The sequence below is a fragment of the Bos grunniens genome, chromosome 5 (genome assembly GCF_055505025.1).
Source record: "Bos grunniens cultivar Pamir isolate PY7600 chromosome 5, Bosgru_T2T1.0, whole genome shotgun sequence".
In the NCBI taxonomy this organism is placed as follows: domain Eukaryota; kingdom Metazoa; phylum Chordata; class Mammalia; order Artiodactyla; family Bovidae; genus Bos; species Bos grunniens.
The window spans coordinates 85,497,166-85,523,848 of record NC_141169.1 but is presented as its reverse complement, the minus strand read 5'-3'; the positions used below and the strand labels follow the sequence as shown (position 1 = coordinate 85,523,848).

The window sequence follows — 26,683 nt, the reverse complement described above, 5'->3', positions numbered from 1 at the left end:
GCTGGGCTATGAGGCATAGACAGGATTTGTTCTCAGAAACAGAAGCAATCATACCTTCTGCCTATGAAGAGAAGGTCAACATTAAAAATGAACAAGTTCATTAGTTTTTCAACTTGTATGCTCTTGATGAGTATAGAATAAGATCACTAAAGAATAAGAAGTGAGAATTGTGTAAAAAAAAAAAAAAGTAGCTCCATCAGATTACTTAATAAAAACACTCTTGGTATTTCCTATCTATGGGATTTTGTACCTAGTGTCACAAGGTAGAAGAGATTATTTTGGCTGAATCTGAGTTACGTGCAGGCAGGTTTAAAAACTCCCAACTAGTTATCCCATAGAAATGTACTCTATTACTTCTAGACATTAGGAAGCCAGATTAACACATGCTTTAAAGAGATAGATTCCAAGTGTAGAAAATCAGACAGACCACAAGATCTGGAATTCCTAAAACATGTGTTTTTGGAAAATGCATCTGCAGAAATGGCTGAAGTGGTTGACCTAACATCTGGGCAGGGTATAAAAGACTGAAATTAATGTTTGGGAAACTTCATGTGCATAAAATGAAAACGGTGATGGTTTTGCTTTTGACCAGTATTTTTCTTTGTAACAGCCTGGACAACAAATGTTTCAATTTGTGCACAAAGTCTTATCTCCCTTCTCCAACAAATGGTATGAGGGAAGTCCTGAGGAATTATCTTTTCTAAAGGAAACCATGTTCTTGCTTGCTGCTGGCTTCCTCTCCTTTCCTGTGTGGAAGGCAGGCTGCATCATGTTAGGCATCCTTGTGTTGTTCTCCAGAATATTATCATCCTGAACAAAAGATAAAATGGAAATGCATGGTGAGATATAATATAGACTGTAAACATGTTGAAATTGTCAGAGCAATATAAAGTAGAAATGATCAAGTTCTTCACATTCCTCTTAAATGAAGACATGGAAACAGCAGATCTAGAACAGACTCATGGATGGGGGACAATAACAGGAAGAAGTTATTTGCTGATGCCCTACCTTTTGCCAGAGTAAAAGGAGTATTCGCTTTTCTCTCATTCTAACTCAACTTGGTAATTTGTGTGCTTATTCAGGTTACAGTTCTTATGCTGAGTCATGACTTCTAAGCAGTGTAGCTACTTCACTACCTGATCATGGATACTATTTCTTTCTGGTCTTAACTATGAAAATCCCAATGATTCTGAGACAACCAGCTTAATAACTCATTTCTAAACTTTCACCCCTACATTTCCTTCTTGGTGGTACTTAAGTAGTATCTGATTAGCTTTTCCACTAAATAGCTAAGATATGCCCCAGATTTACAACATAGCAGGTAACACACATAAAAAAAAAGAGAAAGTTTTGTTTCTCTGTTGCAACTGCTTGAATCTTATCTAGGAGTCTTAGCAGGAGACTTCTAGTCTGAGATATTTATATTCTCCTACCTCTGAGGAAATGGAGTGAAGACACCTCACCCACATGTAATTTCCTCTAACCTATGGAGTATCTCTGATCCAGCGTGGAGAAGAGTCTAAATTGTAGGTGGTTTTACTTCTCTCATACAACCTTGCTGTGGCACAAGAAGGTGTGGCTGGGAACACAGAGAACAGGGTAGCCAACAGACTTGAAAGAAAGGAGGTTATGAGAAACAAATATTCTTGAAATTTCAACTGACTGAAGAATTTTGCAAACAGTCCACCTTGAGCACTGAGAGGAGAAAGACATAGATGGAAGAAACATACAACAAAATCTACATAGAAAATGCTAACATCAGAAAATTTAATCACTAGACTTTCAAAACTCCTTTCATAAATGGAAAGGACCTAATAGAATCAGAAGAGATTAAGAAAAGGCAGAAAGAATACACAGAAGAATTGTACAAAAAAACCTCTTAATGACCCAGATAACCAGGATGTTGTGGTTACTCACCTAGAGCCAGACATCTTGGAATGTGAAGTCAAGTGGGCCGTAAGAAGCATTACTATGAACAAAGATAGTGGAGGTGATGAAATTCCAGCTGAGCTATTTCAAATCCTAAAAGATGATGCTGTGAAAGTGCTGCACTCAACATGTCAGCAAATTTGGAAAACTCAGCAGTGGGCACAGGACTGGAAAAGGTCAGTTTTCATTCCAATCCCAAAGAAAGGAAATGCCAAAGAATGTTCAAATTACTGTACAATTGCACTCATTTTACATGATTGCAAGATTATGCTCAAAACCCTTCAAGCTAGGTTTCAGCAATTTGTGAACTGAGAACTTCCAGAGGTACAAGCTGGATTTAGAAAAGGCAAAGGAAAAATAGATCAAATTGCCAACATATGCTGGATCATAGAAAAAACAAGGGAATTCCAAAAATATCTACTTCTGCTTCACTGACTACGCTAAAGCCTTTGACTGCATGGATCACAACAAACTGTGAAATATTATTAAAGAGATGGGAATATCAGACCACATTCCCTGCCTCCTGAGAAACCTGTTTGCAGGACAAGAAGCAAGAGTTAGAATCAGACATGGAACAATGGACTGATTCAACGTTGGGGAAGGAGGATGTCAAGGCTGTACATTGTCACCCTGCTTATTTAACTTATATGCAGAGTACATTATATGAAATGCTGGACTGGATGACTCACAAGCTGGAATCAAGATTGCTGGGAGAAATATCAACAATCTCAGATATGCAGATGATACCACTTCAGTGGCAGAAAGTGAATTAAAGAGCTTCTTGATGAAGGTCAAAGAGGAGAGTGGAAAAAGCTGACTTACAACTCAACATTCAAAAAATTAAGTTCATGGCATCCAGTCCTATCACTTCATGGCAAATAGTTGGGGAAAAAGTAGCAACAGTGTCAGATTTCATTTTCTTGGGCTCCAAAGTCAATGCAGACATTGACTGCAGCCACATAATTAAAATTCACTTGCTCCTTGGAAGAATAGCTATGACAAACCTAGACAATGTCCAATGTACAATGCATTAAAAAACAGAGACATCACTTTGCCAACAAAGGTCCAAATAGTCAAAGCTATGGTTTTTCCAGTAGTCAACTATGGATGTGACAGTTGGACCATAAAGAAGGTTGAGTGCCAAAGAACTGATGCTTTCGAACTGTGGTGCTGGAGAAGACTCTTGAAGGGTCCTTTGGACAGCAAGTAGATCAAACCACTCAGTCCTAAAGGCAGTCAACTCTGAATATTCATTGGAAGGACTGGTGCTGAAGCTGAAGCTCCAATACTTTGGCCACCTGATGCAAAGAGCCAACTCATTGGAAAAGACCCTAATGCTGGGAAAGATTGAGTGTAGGAGGAGAAAGGGGATGATAGAGGATGAGATGGTTGGATGGCATCACTGACTTAATGGACATGAATTTTAGTAAACTCCAGGAGATGGTGAAGGACGGGGAAACCTGGCATGCTGTAGTTCATGGGGTCATAAAGAGTTGGACATGATTGAATGACTAACATACATATTCACAAGTTCTTGTCAGGGTCCCAAGGAAGGTTCAGAGGAGGACAAGAAGGACATCCCATGTTTGAGCTGTCCAGTCTGGGCCATTTAGAACAGTAAGTGGTGTGTGAACACAGACCAGTTCATGGAAGGACTCTATCAGTACTACTTTTTTAGGAGCCCTAATACAACAGTGGTGACAGACAGGGAGGCCTGGGGTGCTGCAATTCATGGGGTCGCAAAGAGTCGGACACGACTGCGCGACTGAACGGAACTGAATACAAGAGTGCCTTACAAGTGTAAGAACTTTAGCCAATTATGAACTTAGTATGCCATGTTTGCAATTTTGCTGCTCTCCTCCCAGGTCCTAAGCAATTGCATACTCTCTCCCTCTCTCTTTCTCTCTTTTTTTTTTTGCAATGGCATACTCTTGAGGACAGTACCAATGAAATGTAACAAGTTCCACTTCTGCCTTTGATCTGTCTTCCTTCTTTCTCCATTCTAGATTCTTCAGTGTCTCATGGCAAGTCTGAGAGTTCATGGGGCAGGTGGCAGACAGAGACATGACTTGGCCTTGCCAAAGTTCTCTACTCTAACCTGTGAGGAGTTCTATTTCTGCAGCCTTCTGTGGCATCATCCATCTGCATGGCCCATTGGTCAGACAGTAGAACTCTCACACGTTCCTTGCAAAGAACTGAGCAAAGAGCTTCTGGGAGCTGTGACTCCAAGTGCAAGGCATGGATTTATTTGGTTGTAGCATAGAAATGTGGTTAGTGTAAAAATGTAATTAGCAGTCAGAGATGCTGGAGATTGAACTTTGATTTTCTGTGTTTGTAACTGACATTCTTCAATTAGCAGTTTTGGAAATAAGACTTGAATCTTTTTTGGTGTAAGGAGATGTCTTAAGAGTCTCATGGTAGCAAATTGCTTTTTTCATGTGAATGAAGATGTCTTTTTCTAGTCCTACTTCTAAACTTGGGGGGTGTTTTTGCCTTTCAGACAAGTGGGTGGGGTGCAATCAGACAAAGACAATCTTCATGCTTGATTAGTAGAGTCATGTGGAAGAGCACTGGCATTAGGCTAAGATTTTAGTCTTCACTCTGCCACTTACTATCTTAGTGACTTTAGGAAAGTCACTGAATCACTGAGCTGAAGTTTCTACAGCCATAAAATGGAGATAATATCAGCCCTACCTATATCTCATAGGTTCAAACAAGATAATGTGAAAACCATGAAATCCTATACAGATGTATAACAATATAAGTCACCAAGGAATGATTATGAATGCCAGTGGGAACTGAATAATGACTTTGAACAGTTTTCTAAGAACAGACACACCAGATATGACTGCAATACCGAAGTCATTCACTAACAGATGAAGTAAAATTTTGCTCCCACTAAAAGCTTCAGAAAATATTTTGAGAGCACATTAATAATCCATCCTAAAGATGTCACCAGTTGGGGATGGAGGCTCTGAGAAAACAAAAGAAAGGCGTCTCAAGAAAACTAGGACTTTTCAAAACAGAGTAGGTACAAAAAAACTCAGAGCTACCAAACAATTTCCCACAGAGAGGCTCAGAGAACAGATCTGTGACCATGGTAGTTAAGCAGAATAATGCCTGAAGAAGACCAACAAAGGTTAAAAACTTTTGCCAAAATTATGTTATTCAACATCCCATGAGAGGATTTAGAACAGGTTTTTCCAACCAAAACCGACTAGAACAAAGTCCTGTTTTTGTTTTGAATATAATGTCCCTATTCCATCTCATCTGCATTTTGAGTATGAAGTGCAATTCCCTTCTGGTTACAGGAAGTGAAGGGTAATTGAAGTATAGAAGTGCTGGTTGCTAATGCCTGTGGCAGATTTCAGATCCCATCCTCTGCATTTCAATGACCCCCCTGCTCAGGGCTATGCCAGCTGGAAGAAATGGATCCCAGTGTAGATAGACTAGAAGTCTAGAAGACTTCTGGGAGTGGAAATTATATCAGTGGGGGCCAAGGCTGGATTCTCCAGTTCTTTGCAATGAAAAAATCCTTAATTTTGGCCTTGTGGTTGATTACTAGGTGAATGTTGATAAACTTGTCTCCACAGACTTCCGTTTCTTTCACTCTAGAATGACGTAGCTAAATTAAATTCTTTTACAGCCCTGATGTTCTATGAGAAGTGTCTGAGAAGATGACTTCCCGGAGGAATAGGAAGAGGCAGCCATCATGTCTTTAAGAGGTTGGAAGCTCAAAGATAACGAGGCTATAGAAATGGAAAGAGTGGACTTGTGTAAGAGTAGGTAACATTCAGAAAAAAAGAAGATGATCAGGAAAAACCGAGGCAGGGACAAACTGAAAGAAACTAGCAGCTGAGCAACCAGAGAAAACTCGGCAGGTTGGTACATAGACATGGGTGACTAGTGGGACCATGAAAGGCCAGCAGGCTGTGTAGGGTAGTAGTGTTAAGTCATTTTTGTCAGCAGAGTCTAGAATATTAGCAAGTTAGGGATCCAGTGCCTGCAGCTTTACTCTGAAATCAAGGAGTAAACACAAAGCTTCATCAGAAAAAAAGATCAATAAGACATATAAGTAGATCAGTCATGGACTAGAGCAACAAAGGATGTCAACTAAAGAAGGATACTGACCAAAAAGAGTCCTTGACCCCAAATTGTCTTGTCATCAGCTCTTGGGACAAGAGTTTAAACACAACCACTTATAAAACAGAAAGTCATTGTAGATATCACTTAGATGTAAATATCAGCACGAAAAAGATGAGGCAAGGTAGGAAGTGACTGGTTAAACAATGTAAAGTCATTTATCTGTTCTGTTTGTTTGTTTGTATTTTCCAAGTTTGTTCTGTATTTTCCAAGTCTCCTGTAAATGTATTATCATACTTTCATACTTTTAAAAAGAATAAAGAAAAAAGCATAAAAAAATAAATAAATAAAGTCATTTATCAACTAAATAGCAGAGGCCAGAGCTCCTACTCTTTCATCACCATTTAAATGATACACAACTACACAGCTTCCACAGTCTCCTTAACCAGAATAAGTTTTTTATACTATTAATACTTTGTTGCTCATAGGAACTAAAATGTACTGGTATAGCTGCAAAATGGTTTTTAAAGTTTGGAAAGGACTTTCTTCTCTTTTTAGCAATGAATGAGAATGGAGGTTTCTCCTCATCCTTGCCAACATTGGCTGTTATTATTTTTTTTTTAATGTTTGAGGTTTTAAAACTTCTTTGAATTTATTTTTATTTGCAGGACAATTGCTTTACAAGTGTTGGTTTCTTCTGTACAACAATATGAATCAGTCATAAATATACATATATTCTCTCCCTCTTGAACCTCCCTCCCACCCCCACCTCCATCCCACCCCTCTAGGTTGTCACAGAGCATTTCTGTAAGTATTCTAACTGACTCTGAATTTCAGTCACTCTTACCCATCAACAAGGATAGGATGAGGATATAAAAGGTAGGATGAAGGCAAAAAGTAAAGATGTGCTATTTCTCTGTTTCTCATTCTTAGAAAGTTTATCATACAACAGAGATGACAAAAATTGATGGCTCCAAAAGCAACATATTTAACAGAAAATTAATCATTACAGATACATGAAAAAATTCCATGATCTGATGGCTTCTAAAGATGTATCTACAAATTATTTTAGCTTTCTTTTTCTGCAAAGAAGGTAAATTTGCAATATCTCTATATACTCACCTTTAGATGTTGAATCGACTGCCTATTGCTTTCGTAACTCAGATGTCCTGTTTTTTCTTGATCTCTGCAAACCCCAAAAAAGGCTCGAGGTTAGGCAGATGGGCAAGATCCTATATGCCGAGCATTATTTTTTCCACATTAAAATAAACCCTGGAATAAACTAACAACCAAAGGATTATTTTCATTTGAAGGAAAAAATCTAAGGTATAAAGACAATATTTAATAGTAACTTGAATCAAAGTGTTTAAATACCACTGGAAAAGTATTATTTGATCGGTAAGTCCAAATTTTGAGTCATTTTAAAAGGGAACATAAATTTCAAGATATAATTAAAACTTTGAGAGAAAAAATATCTTGAAGATGTATTTTTAAAAACTGAGGTTGCAGAATAATTTTACCAGCCTGTAAAATTCCTCAAATGCTTTCTACAGTTTCAGCAGCCACAATGATGCAGTAGCCAGTGAAGGGAGGTTCAGGAATAAGGTTGCATCAGGAGAGAGTTATTAATACAAGGAGATGTGTGGACAGAAGCAGACACCACCTAGCCTGCCAATTTAGGTGGCTCTATGCTGGTGATGAATGAGTTGACTATTCATCACCAGGGTAGGGTGGTGGCCTCCCTCACTTCCATCTATTTGGGCAGGGACTGAAAGTCACTTTGTTGAAATATAATTCCTACATAGAAAAAACCAAGCGTATCAAACTGAAATAGTACTGGATGGATGATCCCAAGTATAAATTACTTCTAGCCCAGAGATGAAATGTTGTTTTATTCTTATAAAACAAGAGAGGAAAGAAAAATAATATTTTTGGTGCAGATAACAATGCACTCCTCTGGAAAAGACCACTCTAGGGAAGCTGCTCAGTCATGCCTATCTCTTTTCCTTCTCTGTGAGTTCAGAAGAATTGTCAAGTGAATTGCTAGTATTTGATAGCCCACAAGCATGGCTGAGAGGATCCACCCCATGTCCAAGATCAGGGGCAACAGCCGAGAAGAGCTACCCCACGTCCAAGGTAAGGAGCAGAAGCTGAACTTTGCTGGAGCAGCCATGAAGAGATACCCCACATCCAAGGTAAGAGAAACTGAAGTAAGACAGTAGGTGCTGAGAGAGGGCAGCAGAGGGCAGACAGACTGAAACCACAATCACAGACAACTAGCCAATCTGATCATGTGGACCATAGCCTTGTCTAACTCAATGAAACTAAGCTATGCCGTGTGGGGCCACCCAAGACGCACGGGTCATGGTGGAGAGGTCTGACAGAATGTGGTCCACTGGAGAAGGGAATGGCAAACCACTTCAGTATTCTTGCCTTGAGAACCCCATGAACAGTATGAAAAGGCCAAAGGTAGGACACTGAAAGATGGACTCCCCAGGTCAGTAGGTGCCCAATATGCTACTGGAAATCAGTGGAGAAATAACTCCAGAAAGAATGAAGGGATGGAGCCAAAGCAAAAGCAATACCCAGTTATGGATGGGACCTGTGATAGAAGCAAGGTTCGATGCTTAAAGAGCAATATTGCATAGGAACCTGGAATGTTAGGTCCATGAATCAAGGCAAATTGGAAATGGTCAAACAGGAGATGGCAAGAGTGAACATCGACATTCTAGGCCAATACTTCGGCCACTTGATGTGGAGAGCTGATTCATTTGAAAAGACCCTGATGCTGGGAAAGATTGAGGGCAGGAGGAGAAGGGGATGAGAGAGGATGAGATGATTGGATGGCATCACCAACACAATGGGCATGGGTTTGGGAGTTGATGATGGACAGGGAGGCCTGGCATGCTGTGGTTCATGGGGTCGCAAAGAGTTGGACATGACTGAGCGACTGAACTCATCTGAACTGAACTGATTACAAAGTGTGAAAATGTGATGTGCAAGAAAGAATAACAAAAACACAGGGTGTTGCTGGTTAACACAGTGATTCTCTTAGCCACTAATAGGTTTCTAAATCTAATGAATCAGGATGCTGTTTGGCACATCACAGTGTTAACTTTCTGAACAGTGAGTTATGGACCTGGAATATAAACAGGCTTCTAAGATATTTTCCTTACACAGGCAATGGTTTAGGCAGAACAATCTAGCCATCGCTTCTCATTTTCTGGAGCAATTTGTTCGCATGAAACACTCTTGTAAATATTTTACGTGTGTGCTTCCAGAATGACAAGCCTGAAGATGAAGGTTTTGAATTGCACCCCAAAACCTTGTTCTTCAGCAGAGTTTTGTATTTTAGAGCTGCAAACACTTACAGAAAATTCCCATCTATAATTTCTTGAATTTTAATGATGGGATTATTACTGGTAGTGCTTCCATTTCAGAGTGTGATGGTGGTAAATTCTTGGGTTATTTGATCCTGAAATATTTAGCACCTAGTAACTTTAATCTGAATATTTTGACTTCCAAAAATAGTATTTTTACTTTTCTGAAGCAAGGGGTCATTAATGATGTATTTTCATAAATTAGATTATAATCTTTCATAACTTTAAAATACTTTTGTTTTATAATGTTGAAATGTTTTGAAATACAAGATCTAGTCATGAAGTTACCCAATCATTTTATCATTAGGGCTAATATCTTGGAATTCTTTATATGGTCATTAAACAAACCTTTATTTCAGCTGTAAGAAGAGACAGACAGTAGGCTTCTTAAGTATCAGTCATTGTTGTTAGAAGGACCAGTAACTAAGCTTAAAGTTTGTGGAAATTTAAATCCTGCCACTTTCCTTCCTGAGAAGGAAAATGAAACACCTGATCACGATTGTTCTCAATTCCTAACTTTGAACTATGCAGCTCGGGAGGATCTAAAGGATACCCCATTAGACAATCCTGACATGGAAATATTTACAGATGGCAGTTCTTTTGTTCGGGATGGAAAGCGTAAAGCAGGTTACACCATGGTGACCGCTGAACAGGTTTTGGAAACAAAATCTCTCCCCCAGGGAACCAGTGCTCTGTTGGCGGAGCTTGTGGCCCTGACCCAAGCTCTAGAGTTAAGCAAAGGGCAGCGGATGGGCCTGATAATCTATGTGAGTCTACTTCTGCTAACTCCAAAAATCCTGAGTCTGCCGTTTGATCCTCAAGACAATGTCTTCCTGTTCTGGGCTCACTCCTATGCTGCATTCCACAATCGGTCTAACTGCTGGGTCTGTGGAGCACTCCCCTCTTGGTCAGTGGAAGGCTTCCCGTGGTGGACATCCCCACTTCAAGGAAAAGACTTTCTCCAAGTCTGTGAATACCTTCGACAACAATCACATGCGATGCCTCTTCTTCATCTGATGACATCTACCAACCCTAAAATGGACTGGTGCAACACTTTGCACTTTAGCTATGGACATAATGTGACTTTTAATTTTGATTCTGCTTTTTTGTTTTGTTTTTGCTCTTTGCTCCCTACATCTATAATTGTATAACTGGAATTGTTTCTAGCCGCATGAAAGCTTTTAAGTTACAAATGGTTGCTCAAACTCCTGCTACTGCTGTAGTTTCCTCCAACTACTATTTGGGGTCCCTGGATCAGATATCCTCAATATGAGGATTAGGAGAATATGTTGCCTCACCAATTTAGGGACAACGCCCCTTGTCAGCTCGGAAGTAGTTACGGAATGAGAATGACGCCCCTTTTCCCTAGGCAACATAATTCTCCTAAAAGAAAAGGGGGGAATGAGAGAGTCAGTTCCTAGGCAGGTTGATAGGGAGTCTAGGGGTCCCCAAGGAGAGAGGGGTCTGGAATTCTCAAGGAGGAAGAAAGGGCAAACTTTTTTTCTTTCTCCACATTCCTTAGGATTATATAACAATAATGTATCCTGCCTAAGGACAGTCTTTGGATTCAACCTTCTGTTATCTTAAAATGTTAATTATGGGAGTAGACCTGGTCTTTACAAGGATGTATCTTGCCTAAGGACAGTGTTATCTTAAAATGTAAATTATGGGAGTAGGTCTGATGAGGTCTTTACAACCTCCAGATATTCTTTGGATTATATAACTTCATTGTTAACACTCGCAAGCGGGTACTCTTTCTGCCCCCTCCTGATGCCTATGTCAGAAGCTTTCTCTATCTCCTTTATACTTTAATAAAACTTTATTACACACACACAAAAAAAGAAGAAGAGACGCATAAATGGTTCTCTCCTTTCTATTTTTTAAAAGAAACTCCTACAGAAGTTATAGTGATATTACAATCTAAATCTTCTGAAATCAAGCAGCAGAAGAGAAAAATCATTACTTTTAAACATATTATTTAATATAATTTTTCTTATAAAAGTTCCTCCTTTTCTTGATGCTATTATTCAATAATAAAAAATGAAGAGAAACCTTTGGCATTTTGTAATATTCTTACAAGCAATTATTTTCTACTCAGTCTGACTTTAAAAGGTCCAACTAATTGGCCTTCTATACTCCACATGACAGTCAAGTTTTGTTTTAAAATTTCTGTGTATCAATTATAGTAATACTGTTGACTAATACTGCCATCTGTATATATGTATAGACACACGCACACACACATATATATATATATGTATACATATATATGATATTAACTGAAAATATGGCCATTCACAGAAAAGTGACATTTGACATTCTAAATTCTTAATCTGATAAATGTAAATAATGCAATACAAGTCTAAACAGGAGTAACCAGAACAGACACTAATATGGAGGATGCATTTTTTCCCTTTGTTACCATTACGGATTGGAAGTATATTCTTATGGGAGAAAAACACTTTGATCTCAGGACAGATAAAGCTGAGTTTATTGAACTGTAATGAGTCAGAAATGGCCCACAGTCTAAACTAAAGTAAAAAACCAAGAATGTGATCTAAATATAGAGCTTACACTGATGAAATTTTAACTGTTTCATTCCTGCATAATCTATGTTCTGGTTTCATCTGTTTTTTAATTGATTTTTAAAGTGTGGCTTTGTAAGCCTCAGAAATCAAGGAACGCTATTGTCATTCTTACTATAATAATGGGCTTCCTTGGTGGCTCAGTGGCAAAGAATCCACCTGCAATGCTGGAGACGAAAGTTCAGTCCCTGGGTTGGGAAGATCACCTGAGAAGGACATGGCAACCTACTCCAGTATTCTTGCCTGGGAAACCCCATGGACAGAGGAGCCTGGTGGACAAAGTCCATGGGGTTGCCAAAGAGTAGGGCATGACTTAGCAACAAAACAACACTATAACAACATTGGTATGGAAGATGGTAGCAGCTGTTGAGTCCTCAGCTAAAATGAACGCACTGCAATGTGCAATATGGATCACAGATGGTAGGTAAATGCATTAGTGAGCAAATAAAGTGGGCTGGAAGAAGCACACGCTGGAATCAAGATTGCCGGGAGAATATCAATAATCTCAGATATGCAGATGACACCATCCTTATGGCAGAAAGTGAAGAGGAACTACAAAGCCTCTTGATGAAAGTGAAAGAGGAGAGTGAAAAAGTTGGCTTAAAGCCGAACATTCAGAAAACAAAGATCATGGCATCTGGTCCCATCACTTCATGGGAAATAGATGGGGAAACTGTGGAAACAGTGTCAGACTTTATTTTGGGGGGCTCCAAAATCACTGCAGATGGTGATTGCAGCCATGAAATTAAAAGACGCTTACTCCTTGGAAGGAAAGTTATGACCAACCTAGAAGCATATTCAAAAGCAGAGACATTACTTTGCCAACAAAGGTCCCTCTAGTCAAGGCTATGGTTTTTCCAGTGGTCATGTATGGATGTGAGAGTTGGACTGTGAAGAAAGCTGAGCACCGAAGAATTGATGCTTTTGAACTGTGGTGTTGGAGAAGACTCTTGAGAGTCCCTTGGACTGCAAGGAGATCCAACCAGTCCATTCTGAAGGAGATCAGCCCTGGGTGTTCATTGGAAGGAATGATGCTAAAGCTGAAACTCCAGTACTCTGGCTACCTCATGCGAAGAGTTGACTCATTGGAAAAGACCCTGATTGCTGGGAGGGATTGGGGGCAGGAGGAGAAGGGGACGACAGAGGATGAGATGGCTGGATGGCATCACTGACTCGATGGACGTGAGTCTGAGTGAACTCTGGGGGTTGGTGATGGACAGGGAGGCCTGATGTGCTGCAATTCATGGGGTGGCAAAGAGTCGGACATGACTGAGCAACTGAACTGAACTGAAAATGCCTCAAACAGTACACACACCCACACTGTTAGCTTGTAGCAGTGTCTGTAGGATATTCTCTTCCAACTAGTTTTGCCATTTGAATTAACAGAAGAAAGTTGATAAAGTTGTCCATAGTCAGTTGGCTCTTCTCAGCAAGATGAAAGCACACGCTTGGTCTGGGAACAATGGTGACAGCACAATGCAAACACATGTGCATTTTTGTTGAGGGCCTTTAATGTTTCCAAGAATGAGTCTTTTATGCTGCAGTCAGTGCTCTGATAGCTCCAAGTGCATACTGCTGCTGCTGCTGCTGCTAAGTCGCTTCAGTCGTGTCCGACTCTGTGCGACCCCAGAGATGGCAGCCCACCAGGCTCCCACATCCCAGGGATTCTCCAGGCAAGAACACTGGATCGGGTTGCCATTTCCTTCTCCAATGCATGAAAGTGAAAAGTGAAAGTGAAGTCGCTCAGTAGTGTCTGACTCTTAGTGACCCCATGGACTGCAGCCCACCAGGCTCCTCCATCCATGGGATTTTCCAGGCAAGAGTACTGGAGTGGGATGCCAAGTGCATACTACATTCTATCAAAAATGTTTTACTTGTTTTATTTTTTCAAATTATTATTGTGGATGATTCCAAACATGCAGGAAATATGAAGGAATAACACAAGCACATCTGTATACCTGTCACCCAGATTCAATAATTAATAGTTTGGCACATTTGCATTATCTATCCATGCTGATGTCACACCAAACCACTAGGAATCAACCAAAGATTCTGTATTTGATCTAAGAACAATCAATATGACTGCAACACAATAAACACACCTAAGGAAAGAACAAAGATTTGTCAAATCTAATCATTCTATATTCAAATTTACCTAATTATCTTAAAATGTGTTATCTAGCTGAGAATTTTGCTTTGCTTTCTTTCTGGCCAATAGTCTATTAAGTAAAACTAAATGGTAGTGGCCCCATGTGGGCCATCAGGTTCAGACATAATAATGGTCTACACAAGATGATTTCTCTCTCACTTAGTCTGGAGATGTGCCAACAGGCATTCAGGATGGCGTTTGCATCCTCAACACATGGCTTCATCCCTAGGTTGAAATATGGCAGCTCCACTCTGTACTCATGGTACAGAGGTGACACAGAGGAGCGCACTGTCCAAGGCCATGATCCAGATGCTGTGTACACCACTTCTGTTCACGTTCCATCCTACAGAATGTAGACACATTGTCCTGCCTAGCTGCAAAGACCGAGAAACACAGGCTTTATTCTTGGTGGCCATGAGTTTAGGTTTCCCTGGACCTATGGGTCTTGTGTCTAAAGGAACAATAGTTTAGGGGCAGTAATTAGCCATCTTTGCCATGAGTGTTTCTGGAAATAACTGAGCTCTGATGAACTATCATAAGACTAATACATTGCAATATACTGATATGCTTAGATATGTTTTCAGGTAAGACTATTTTTCTCTTACACTAAATGTGTCTCATATTATTAATATTGAAAGTGAATATTGCTTTGAATATTATTCATTGTGAATATTAATAAATGGTCTATAATTTTAGGTTTTCTTTCTCCTTCCTAGACAAGATATAAGCTGTCAGGGTTCATTACTGTAACTATGCTTCCTTTCCTTTCTAATATGCCTTTTTTGGTTATCAAGCTTCTAAAAATAAACTTTTATTTAAGAATAACTTACTTGCAGAAAAGTTCACAAGTCATAACTGCACAGCATGATAAAAACAGTGATTCATGTAAACACCACTCAGATTAAGAATCAGAACATTGTTAGTATTCTAGAAGCAGTTTTGTTTAAGTGCCAAGTACTATTTCCTTCTTTCTTCCAGAGATAATGTTATTATGACCTTTAACACCATGGTTTAATTTTCATGTTTTTGAATTTTATATAAATGAAATCATATTTTGCATGTTCCTTTCAGACTGGCATCTTTTGTTCAATATCATGCTTATATGATTCATTGGTATTATTACATATAACAGTAGTTCATTTTCATTGCTGATGGGATTGTATTAATATATAATTAATCCATGATATTGTTAATGAACAACTGTATTGCTTCTCAGTTCAGTTCAGTCACTCAGTTGTGTCCGATTCTTTGCGACCCCATGGACTGCAGCACGCCAAGCTTCTCTGTCCATCACCAACACCTAGAGCTTGCTCAAACTCATGTCCATTGAGTTAGTGATGCCATCCAACCAACTCATCCTCTGTCGTCCCCTTCTCCTCACACCTTCAATCTTTCCTAGCATCAGGGTCTTTTCTAATGAACCAGTTCTTTGCATCAGGTGGCCAAAGTATGGGAGTTTCAGCTTCAGCATCAGTCATTCCAATGAATATTCATGACTGATTTCCTTTAGGATTGACTGGTTTGATCTCCAAGTATTGCTCCTAATTTCTGCCTACTACAAAAAGAGTTGCTGTGATCATTACCGTCTTTGTCATTTGGTCCACATATGTGTCTATTTGTTAGGCATATACGATTCCTGGGACTAAAACTGATGAATTATGGGATATTTGTTAATTAATTTTTCTTGCCTTATTGCACTCAGACTTCTAGTACAATGCTGAGTGGGAATTGTCACAATGAAAATTCTTGCCTTGAGCTGGATCTCAGGGGGAAAACTTCAATTACTTTACCATTTACTATGATAGGAATTTTGTAGACATAAAAGAAAGTATATTTGAATTTTATCTATTGAGATGGTTATAATTTTCTTTTTTATTTTGTTTAATTAATTTTCAAAGTTGGAGTCAACTTTGCATTCTTGAAATAAACTTTGTGATATATTATCTCCAAATAACCCACATATCAAAGATAATCACGCTGAAAATTAGGATATATTTTGAACTGAATGATAATGAAAGTATGGCATACATCATGCCGGAAACACAACATTTCATATACTATTCTTTTAGTGTTTATCCTAAATTCCAACATGCATAATTGGTTTACTAAAGTCTAATATAAATGGATATTTTTACAACTTACTGAACAAATCATGATGTTTGGAGTACTTTAACTCCATTTTCTCCGCTCCTAATTTTTGCACTATTGATGTTGTTATTTGGGTTAAGTAGTATCCCTCCAAATGTATATGTATATGTCCTAACCTCTTGATTGAAGTCGTGAGTATAACTTAATTTGGAAATTGAGTCTTTGCAGATGTAATCAAGTTAAGATGGATTTCTAGTAGATTAGAGTGGGCCCTAATTCACTGACTGATGTCCTTATAAGAAGAAGGAAATATGGATACAGATGCACAGATTGTGGAAAGATGGAGGCAGAGGTTAGAGTGATGCAATCCATGAGACAAGGAACACCAAGGAATGCTGGCAACCAGCAGAAGGTAGGAAGAGGCAAGGAAGATAATCCCCTAAGGCCTTCAGAGATAGTGTGACGCTGCTGAAAACCTGCTTTCAGACTGCTAGTCTCGAGAATGGTGAGAGAATAGATTTGTTTTAAGCCGCCGAGTTTGTAGTACTTTGTTACAGTAGCCTTGGGAAACTAACACAGCTGTTACGTATTTAAATTCTCTATTTTACCCCCCACAAGACAATCTTAGTATAATTCTGTGTAGTGAATACTCATTTATGTTGAACCATGTTTTGACTCTGTATTTTTTTCACTTCTTCCAGCATCTCTGTGCATCCTTCTAGGATCATTCTCTTTCCAGCTGAAGTATTTTCTTAATGTGGTCTGTGGTTGATGAATTCTCTGTTTTTGTTGGCCTGAGAATGTCTTTGTTTCATCTCATAATTTGAAGTTGATTTTTAATTGGTATAGAACTCTAGGATAATAGTGCTTTTAAATTTTTTTTTAACTTTTTATTTTACATTGGAGTATAGTGATTAATAATGTTGTGACAGTTTCAGGTACACAGCAGAGTGACTCAGCCATGCACTCACAAGTATCTTTCTATTTTAGGACAGTAGTTCTTTTAGCACATTAGCACACTGAAGATATCATTCTCTAGTCTTCAGATTTCCAGTATTTGGTTTTTTAAAGTTTTATTATAATATAAAGCTACCTTTGTATTTGTGCTGCTTAGAATTTATTTTTCGTGATTCTGTGGCTTGATGTCTTTCATTGGTTTTTGAGACTTTTGTCATTATTTCTTTAAATATAACTCTTGCCCCAATCTTACTCTCCTGTCCTTTTGGGACTCAAATTACAACTCTTGTCCCGTCTCTTTTTCAAACCTGCTTTGTTCTTTTTTCCCTTATTTTTCCTCCTCTATTCTTTCCTTCCTTCCTTCTTTCCTCCTAGATTTTGGAATATTTTCCACTCCACTTCATTTTCAACACTGCTTCTAAAATTATCTTTTAAAATGCAGACAAAACTCTAAAAGATATGTCTTTAAAAACCTTCAGTGTCACCTACTCTGTCCTTCATCAACATGCATTAAACAATTACTATATGTCATGTGCCGTATTTAGTGTTACTTATGTAAATTAAAATATTTCAATTATACAATATATTTTATGAATTAATATATTTGCAATGTTCTCAACTGAAGTCAAAGAAAACCTCTTAAAATTCTGATGTATATCTGTTAATAGCGAAAATTTAATGAACAGAAAATTTTAAAGGTATGTAATGAACAGACACCCTGAAAGCATTAAAGCAATTGTCTTTTAAAATTATCATTACATGGGACTTCCCTGGTGGTCCAGTGGTTAAGAGTCCACCTGCCAGCGCAGGGGACACAGGTTTGAACCCTGATCTGGAAAGATCCCACGTGTTGCAGAGCAACTAAGCCTGTACGCCACAACTACTGAGCCTGTGCTCTAGGGCCTGCGAGCTGCAACTGTTGAGCCTGTGCACCCTAAAGTCCATACTCTGCAACAAGAGAAAGCACCGCAGTGAGAGAAGCCACACAACGAGAAGACCTCACACTGCAACAGAAAGTAGCCTCCACTGGCCACAACTAGAAAACACCCCAGTGCAGCAACAAAGACCCAGCACAGAAAAAAGTATAAATAAATTTTTAAAATGATCACTTTATAATATACAAATACAGTGCAATTTATGTTGAACAAAAAATTTACTGAATACTCAATGTAAGTTGCCAACACTATAGAAAGGTGTATCAAGAAAATTTGAAGTCAAATTTCTTTGGTAAACAAGTTGTTGAGAATAAGTGAAGGCTATCATTAATTGGAGAAAAACATGAAGATACTTCTTAAAATCTCAAGTCTAAGTCATAAAGTCCTAAAAATGTGTATCTATAAAATATATATGTATATTAAATGTGTGTATATATATATATACATATAACTTATTGCTGAAAAAGCTTTTTAAATTTCAGATCCAAATCTCATACTTTATAGATGAAGCAACTCAGACACAAAGACATAGGAAACTTAATTTTATGAAATGGAATATATTTAGGAATTTACAGAATTTCCATCATTCCACTTCTAAAAGGCATTATTTTGGGGGGTGCTATTTCTAGCATGCATTAGCATACTAGCATGGTGGTTTTCGTACTGAGTGTACAGAATCCTGTGATTCCAAATAAGTGCCTCAGAGGTCACAGGGAAGAAGGAGAGAAGAAAATGGATGGGACTTCCTGGTGGTGCAGAGGATAAGAATCCACCTGCCAATGCAGGGGACATGGGTTCGATCCCTGGTCTAAGAAGATCTGACATGCCACAGGGCAACTAAGCCCATGCACCACAACTCCCGAGCCCAAGCACCCTAGAGCCTGAGTTCTGCAACAAGAGAAGCCATTGCAATGAGAAGCCCGAGCACAACAATTAGAGAGTTGCCCCCATTCACTGAAACTAGAGAAAGCCCATGCATGGCAGCTAAGACCCAGCACAGCCAAAATGTATATAAATGAGTAAATAAAAGAAGAAGATAGCTATAGTGGGTAGTGGGAATCACTTTTCTTCAACTTGGATGGGTCTATTTTCATCCATTTCATGTATTGGGATTCTGCCCAAGATTTCACTTAAAAAAGCATCTTTCTGCTAAATATGTTTGTAAATAATTTTAACTTCTCCAGGATTTAGCTACTATATGAAAGCTTAGGATCTAGCACCATATCTAATCAGTTATTAATTATTTGGGAGCTCCTGGTGAACCTTGTGAAATTTCTTGCCAGAAAATATCACATAGGCTTACTTTTTTTTTTTTCTCCAAGTTTAACAGATTCGTGGACTTCCTAAAGTCCATGAACAGATCCTGGGCTAATAACACCAACTCTAAAAGCTTTACTTAAAGGACTTATATAAGAAACTTCTGGTTGAAAAAAGAGTAAGAATTTGGGATTAATATTAGAATGTGTTGAGAAAAAATGGATTTTTTTTTTTTTAGCACAGCTTAACTTATAGGTCCCATTTATTCTGTCTAATGAGAAACAAAATATACTTTTGACAACACTTAAAGAGTCCTATGTCCTCTTGTTGTTCATGATGTTCTTTTGATGATGCATTCAGACACCTGATGCAAAGAGCCAACTCAATGGAAAAGTCCCTGATGCTGGGAAAGACTGAAGGCCAAAGGAGAAGGGGCCAGCAGAGGATGAGGTGGTTAGATAGCATTACCCACTCATTGGACATGAATCTGAGCAAATTGCTGGAGATGGTGAAGCAGAGGAAGCCTGGCATGCTGCAGTCCATGAGGTCTCGAAGAGTCGGACATGACTTAGCAACTGAACAGCAACAGCAGTAACTCAGACACTGTGCTAGAGCAGGAGCACTAGGTTGGCTAAAAGTTTGTTTGGGGTTTTCCGCGCCATTGCATGGAAAACCCGAATGGACATAAGTCAGCAAGCTCATGGTACTGACTTTAGAGGCCATCTATTCTTGAGGATATGAATAATTTTAAACACTTTTACTACTTAACCACATTTTTACTAGTTTACACACACACATACATCACTTACCCTCCACTGGAATAGTTTCCCTTTGACCTACCTGGACTGGATCAGTCCGGGTTGACCTGAGCTGTCTGTTTAAGCTGTGTTCAGCCACGGAGGTGTTGTGAGCTTTGGTCAGTGCACAGTAGGGGTGTGCAGGGACATTAGGACTGCGGCACCATGGGCTGCGAGTGGGGAAAAAGGTTGGTGGGATTTCTTTTTCTCTGTAAAAGAAAAATTGAGCCCAAATTGAACTCAAAAGCCACTTCATCCAGTGATGTGAATAATGAAGGCTCCATTAGAGTGAAAGCATGTTCCAAGATCAGAGAGCATGGCTTTTCCAGTCTTGTGGGCATCACTGTTATTACATCAGAAGCATTTGACTACATATAAATAACATAAATTCTGTACTTTCAGCCACAGCCAGCTCTTGATCCAAGATGAAAGTTCTAGATGATGCAAATCTTCCTCCACCTAAACACTATGAAAGGCATGGTGGTGACTTCCTCTCTGCACTGCTCCTTGGCCTAACCTCTAACAGAAGGGCTGCTATGAAATGAAACAACCAGAGGGGGTCTTAATATCAACTTGTGGAAATTGCCAGCCTTTATTTTCTCATGAGTTTGTCTCTGCTTGCTCTGTGTTTTCATGTTTCAAAACATAAAAGCTATTATGGTTTTTATGGTTCCTATTTATTTATTATTATTTTTTTTAATGTATTCTTTTTTTTAATTTTATTTTATTTTTAAACTTTACATAATTGCACTAGTTTTGCCAAATATCAAAATGAATCCGCCACAGGCATACATGTGTTCCCCATCCTGAACCCTCCTCCCTCCTCCCTCCCCACACCATCCCTCTGGGTCGTCCCAGTGCACCAGCCCCAAGCATCCAGTATCGCGCATCGAACCTGGACTGGCAACTCGTTTCTTACATGATATTCTACATGTTTCAATGTCACTCTCCCAAATCTTCCCACCCTCTCCCTCTCCCACAGAGTCCATAAGACTGTGCTATACATCAGTGTCTCTTTTGCTATCTCGTACACCGGGTTATTGTTACCATCTTTCTAAATCCCATATATATGCGTTAAATTAAAAAAAAAATAAATCAAGCAGACTTCCCTGGTGGCTCAGTGGTAATGAATCTGCCTCCCAATCCAGGAGACATGGATGCGATCCCTGATCTGGCAAGATCCCACATGCCAAGGAGCAACTAAGCCCGTGTGCCACAACTGTTGAGCCTGTGCTCTTGAGCCTGGGAGCAGCAAATACTGAGCCCATGTGCTGCAACTACAGAAGCCCACATGCCCTAGCGTCCGTGCTGTGCGACAAGAGCAGCCGCCACAATGAGAAGCCTGCGTACCACCGCAAGAGAGTAGCCCCCACTCTCCACAACTAGAGAAAAGCCTGCGTAGCAACAATGACCCAGCACAGCCAAAAATGAGATGAAAAAAAAAAGAGCAACTTTTACCTCTTAAGAAAAGCTTGAACTTGTTCCACCTGGCATTTTGAGGAATCTCGCTTACACTGATCTTGTTTTTCTTTACTCGTAGTTACAACTGCTGGCCAATGAAACATGTGCCTTTGAGGGGTTGCACTTATTATTGAGCATCTGTCAAATTCGATGTCAGTCTCTAATTTCTCCCACGCTTGCTTCCAGTGAATGGGAGTGTACCAGGCCACAGCCTAACAAAAATGATTCATTAATATTAAATACTATTAGAGTTAGGTTTTTAAAATGACATAGGCTTATTGCGGGCTTCCCAGATAGCTCAGTTGGTAAAGAATCTGCCTGCAATGCAGGAGACCCTGTTATGATTCCTGGGTTGGGAAGATCCTCTGGTGAAGGGATAGGCTACCCACTCCAGTATTCTTGGGCTTCCCTTGTGGCTCAGCTGGTAAAGAATCTGCCTGAAATGCAGGTGACCTGGGTTCGATCCCCTGGGTTGGGAAGATCCCCTGGGAAGGGAAAGGCTACCCACTCCACTATTCTGGCCTGGAGAATTCCATGGACTGTATAGTACATGGGGTCGCAAAGAGTCGGACACGACTGAGCGACTTTCACTTCACTTCACTTCAAGCTCATTGCAATAAAATTTCAGTCAAACTGTAATGTCATTTATGTACTGTGAAATGATTAGTGAAACACACAATGAGGCTATAGTGAGACATCCTGCCTTAGTTTCTGACTCTGAAAATTTCAAGCTGCATCTCCTCAGGCAGGTTATCACTTACTCCCTTGGAATGTATCCTCATATATAAAATGGGGAAGGTGGTGGCTATATGATGGCATTATGAGATTCAGTTAAGCTACTGAATTTCATAATTAAAAGGAACTGTGCAAAAAGTTATATTAATAAGTTAAATTGTATTAGTTAATATATTTGTATATTATATATTTATATAATAATTTATATAGAGTAAATATAATATAAATATTAAATATAAATATATATATTAAATATGGGGCTTCCCTCGTGGCTCAGTGGCAGAGAATCCATCTGCAAGGCAGGAGATACAGGTTCAGTCCCTGGGTTGGCAAGATCCCTTGGAAAAGAAAGTGGCAACCCACTCTAGTGTTCTTGCCTGGAGAATCCCATGGACAGAGGAGCCAGGAAGGCTAGAGTCCACGGGGTCATAAAAGCATCAGACATGACTCAGTGACTAAACAGCAACAATATTAAATATATTATGTGTTAAATATAGTATAAATATAAAATATATATTAGATAATATAAATTTGGGCTTCCCTAGTGGCTCAGATGGTAAAGAATCCACCTTAGATGGCAAAGAATCTTCCTGCAACTCAGGGTTTCATCTTCAAACCTGGATTTGACCCCTGGAGAAACTCCCCTGGAGAATGGAACAGCTACTCACTCTAGTATTATTGCCTGGAGAATTCCATGAACAGAGGAGCCTGGCAGGCTATAGTGTATAGGGCCACAAAGAGTCAGACACAACTGAGTGACTAGCATCAGTTCAGTTCAGTTCAGTCGCTCAGTCATGTCTGACTCTTTGTGACCCCATGAATCGCAGCATGCCAGGCCTCCCTGTCCATCACCATATCCCAGAGTTCACTCAGACTCATGTCCATTGAGTCAGTGATGCCATCCAGCCATCTCATCCTCTGTCATCCCCTTCTCCTCCTGCTCCCAATCCCTCCCAGCATCAGAGTCTTTTCCAATGAGTCAACTCTTGGCATGAGGTGGCCAAAGTACTGGAGTTTCAGCTTTAGCATCATTCCTTCCAAAGAAATCCCAGGTGACTAGCATATACACACACAAACATATATAAATACATACATATATTATTTGAGATGGGAAATGGGTGTTAAAACTAAAGACATGAAGAGGAAACCACGATCTCCAAGCTAGAATCCTAGGTGGGCAGTTTGTTTTGGTTTCCTGAATATGTGGCATGTATACAACATATATGTGTAAAAATCATTCAGAAAAATCTTGTGTAGGGACTGATAATTATGTCTTTGTTCAACAGAGAAAGTTAAGCACTGCAGTATACACAAACGATCTACTTGTTCTTGTGTTTTGTTTTTAGTTTATAAAATTATAGAGGCTTAGATTGATGTTGTATCCTTTGAAAAACCCTCTGTTTGCCTTGATAAGTTGAACACACGTAAAGACAACACAAGGCAAGTTCAGCTAGGCAAAGAAAGAGAAAGATAAAAGATTTTTTTTTTAAATTTAATTTCATAGATCACAGCAGGAAACCCCACTTTTGGTTCAGGTCATCAGTTAGGGATTCTCCTCTTTTGCAGCTCAAATAGATATTTTTGTGGAAAATATGTTAATCATCTTTTGAGTAAAATCTCTCTCAATTAGATTGTAAGCCTTTCCTAGCCAAGAGCAATATTTTATTTCTTCCTGTATTATAAGGGACTTAAAAATATCTACTGATAATGATAATGTGATCAAATAAAATGATACAATTTTAATCTCACTTCTGAAATGTTGACCATCTGAACCTTGTGGGCTATTTTTAGTACCTAACAGAAAAATTTTGGGGGTTGGAATGTCTGGTTTTCTTTTACTTTTGCCATTTTGACAGTCATGTGGCCTTGAGAAGCCATTTAACTTTCCAAGCCCCAGTTTCTTCCTCTGTAAAATGCTTAATCTGAGAATCAAAGGAGATAATGCGCATATAAGCAGCCCTTCATGAGCCGCTACAGCACTGGAATTCGCTGCTCCATATTTCCTGAGAACAACGTATTGGGAAAATTCAAGGCATTCAGTCATATGAGATGCCTATTACATTTTTGGCATGTAACGTAGAGGCTACAAATCATATAGGACAAAAATGTGATTGGTGAAAAAAATCTAGCCTTGTTTAAAAATCAGTAGCCTCATAGAATCATAGTGATTGTACTACATAATCTTACATAAACTCATGACGGAGCAGGACTAAATCTACCTTTATATTACACCATATGGCTTGTAGCTGATTGAATATTAACCATTGGCAAGTCAGTGATGAACCAAAAAGCAGTCTGTCATACTTTATTTAGGTTTCTATTTTTAGAGTTAGACACGACTTAGTGACTGAACGACGATATGACTGAACAACGATATGACTTCTCTTTGCCACGCTTTTTTTTAAAAGAGTATTTTTCAAGTCCAGACTCAGGACCTATTCTAATCTATGTCATTGTCTACTATGTCATTGTCTACTCTTGTTTTCGTCAGATTTCAGGTTCTGTAACTTTTCCCACAAGATATAAATTATTTTCAACACACAAATTATATCAACACAAAGCCACTCCAGGATGGCAAAGAAAGCTTGGATCTGTCTGTTTTTCAGCATGTCTAATTTCAAGGAAAATTTGTCTGCCAACTTCAGATAGTGAGATCCAGTATCACTGAGGTGAGAACAGGAATTAATTGTTTTTTTAAAAAAGGGGTAGAATTTTGTGCTTATATTAGGGTTTTCCGATTGACAATGTCACACCTCAGTGTATTTAATGGAAATATTTTCTATTTGAATTAAACAATGCTGATTGCTTTACCATGGGGTGGAAATTCCAATAAGATGTGACCTTAAAAAAAGGTCCCCTCCCTCCTGAATCATAGACTTATTTCTAGTAGACTTAATTTTACAGTGAATAAAGTATAATGTGTGTGTGTGCTTAGTCACTCAGTCATGACCAACTCCTTGCTACCCAGTGGACTTGTAGCCCACCAGGCTCCTGTGTCCATGGGATTTTCCAAGCAAGAATACTGGGAGTGGGTTGCCATTTCCTCCTCCAGCAGATCTATCTTCTCCACCCAGGGATCAACCTAGCGTCTCTTGCGTCTCCTGCATTGTTAGGCAGATTGTTTACCACTAGCGCCACCTGGGAAGCCCAAATAAATTACATAGTCGCTACAAGTTACAGTCTATAGTCCTCTGAGAGTAGGAATCTTGACCTGTGTTATATTCCCAACATTTATCACACTTATCACAGCCCTGGGAATAGAGAAGAATCTCGACAAGCAATTGAGAAATGAAGAAACTAATAGAAAAAAGCCCACATGTAGTTCCTTCCTTTCTCATCCTTTTCTTCAGGAGAAGGCTGAATGCCATAAATAAAATCCATGCTTGATTCTGAAACTTGAAGTCACTTCTAGAAATACAGGATATTAAAATTATCTTTGCCAAACTATAAGCACCTCTTTGGCACTCAAGAGAGGCTGCTACTGATTTGCCTGACATGTTATGACAGTTAGTGACGGTTCTTTCCAAACTTTTAAAGATGAAAAACTCATTGAGCGAGCTAAGAGGGGAAAGGAGGACACAAGCAGAGCTATCCGTTCTTATTAAAAACCATTATTAAGGACTGGACACTGACTTCACCATTAGGTTTGCACAGGATTGTTGTACAGTTTGGGCCTGTTTGAAACCTGTTTTGTTCCTTCCAAAGAAAATCAGATGGTGACTGATGCTTTACTTCAGATGCTGCTGTCCAGACCTGTAAGAAAAGATTTTGTTAATGACAGTTGCCAGTGGAGTTCAATGTAGTTTTATAACTGTAAGAGTTATTGCAACACATCTTTTAAACAGGTGAGTTTTTTTTTTTAAGATTAAAAAAAGTCTTTATTGAATTTGGCATAATGTTGCTTCTGTTTCATGTTTTGGTTTTTTGGCTTCAAGGTATGTGGGATCTTAGCTTCCCAATGAGGGATTGAACCTGCAGCCCCTGCATCCGAAGGTGAAGTCCTAACTACTAGACCTCCAGGGAAGTCCCAGAGGTCTTTAAAATATATCGACATCCAAACCAGTCAATCCTAAGGGAAATCAACCCTGAATACTTGTTGGAAAGCCTGATGCTGAAGCTGAATTTCCAATCTTTTGGCCACCTAATTCAAAGAGCTGACTCATTGAAAAAGACCCTGATGCTGGGGGAAGATTGAAGGCAAAAGGAAAAGGGGCTGGCAGAGAATGAGATGTTTGGATAGCATCACTGATTCAACGGACACACGCTTGGGCGAACTCCGGGAAATGGTGAGGGGCAGGGAGGCCTGACATGCTGCAGTCCATAGGGT

The 26,683-nt window shown here is 39.2% G+C and overlaps 1 protein-coding gene across 5 annotated transcripts in view; it reads right to left on the bottom strand.

Annotated features, from left to right (window-relative positions):
* Positions 1-576: 576 nt before the first annotated feature.
* The window catches only part of LMNTD1 (lamin tail domain containing 1), a 489,768-nt gene continuing 463,661 nt past the window's right edge, over positions 577-26,683 (bottom strand). For all 5 annotated transcript variants that reach the window (XM_086401687.1, XM_086401684.1, XM_086401683.1 and 2 more), the window contains 5 exons: positions 25,990-26,109; positions 21,619-21,833; positions 20,204-20,369; positions 7,135-7,198; positions 577-810 (listed from right to left, as the gene is read on the bottom strand). In XM_086401687.1, coding sequence (XP_086257813.1) covers positions 7,157-7,198; positions 20,204-20,369; positions 21,619-21,833; positions 25,990-26,109 — 543 coding nt within the window. In that variant the 3' untranslated portion in view covers positions 577-810; positions 7,135-7,156. The remainder of the gene's footprint in view (positions 811-7,134; positions 7,199-20,203; positions 20,370-21,618; positions 21,834-25,989; positions 26,110-26,683) is intronic.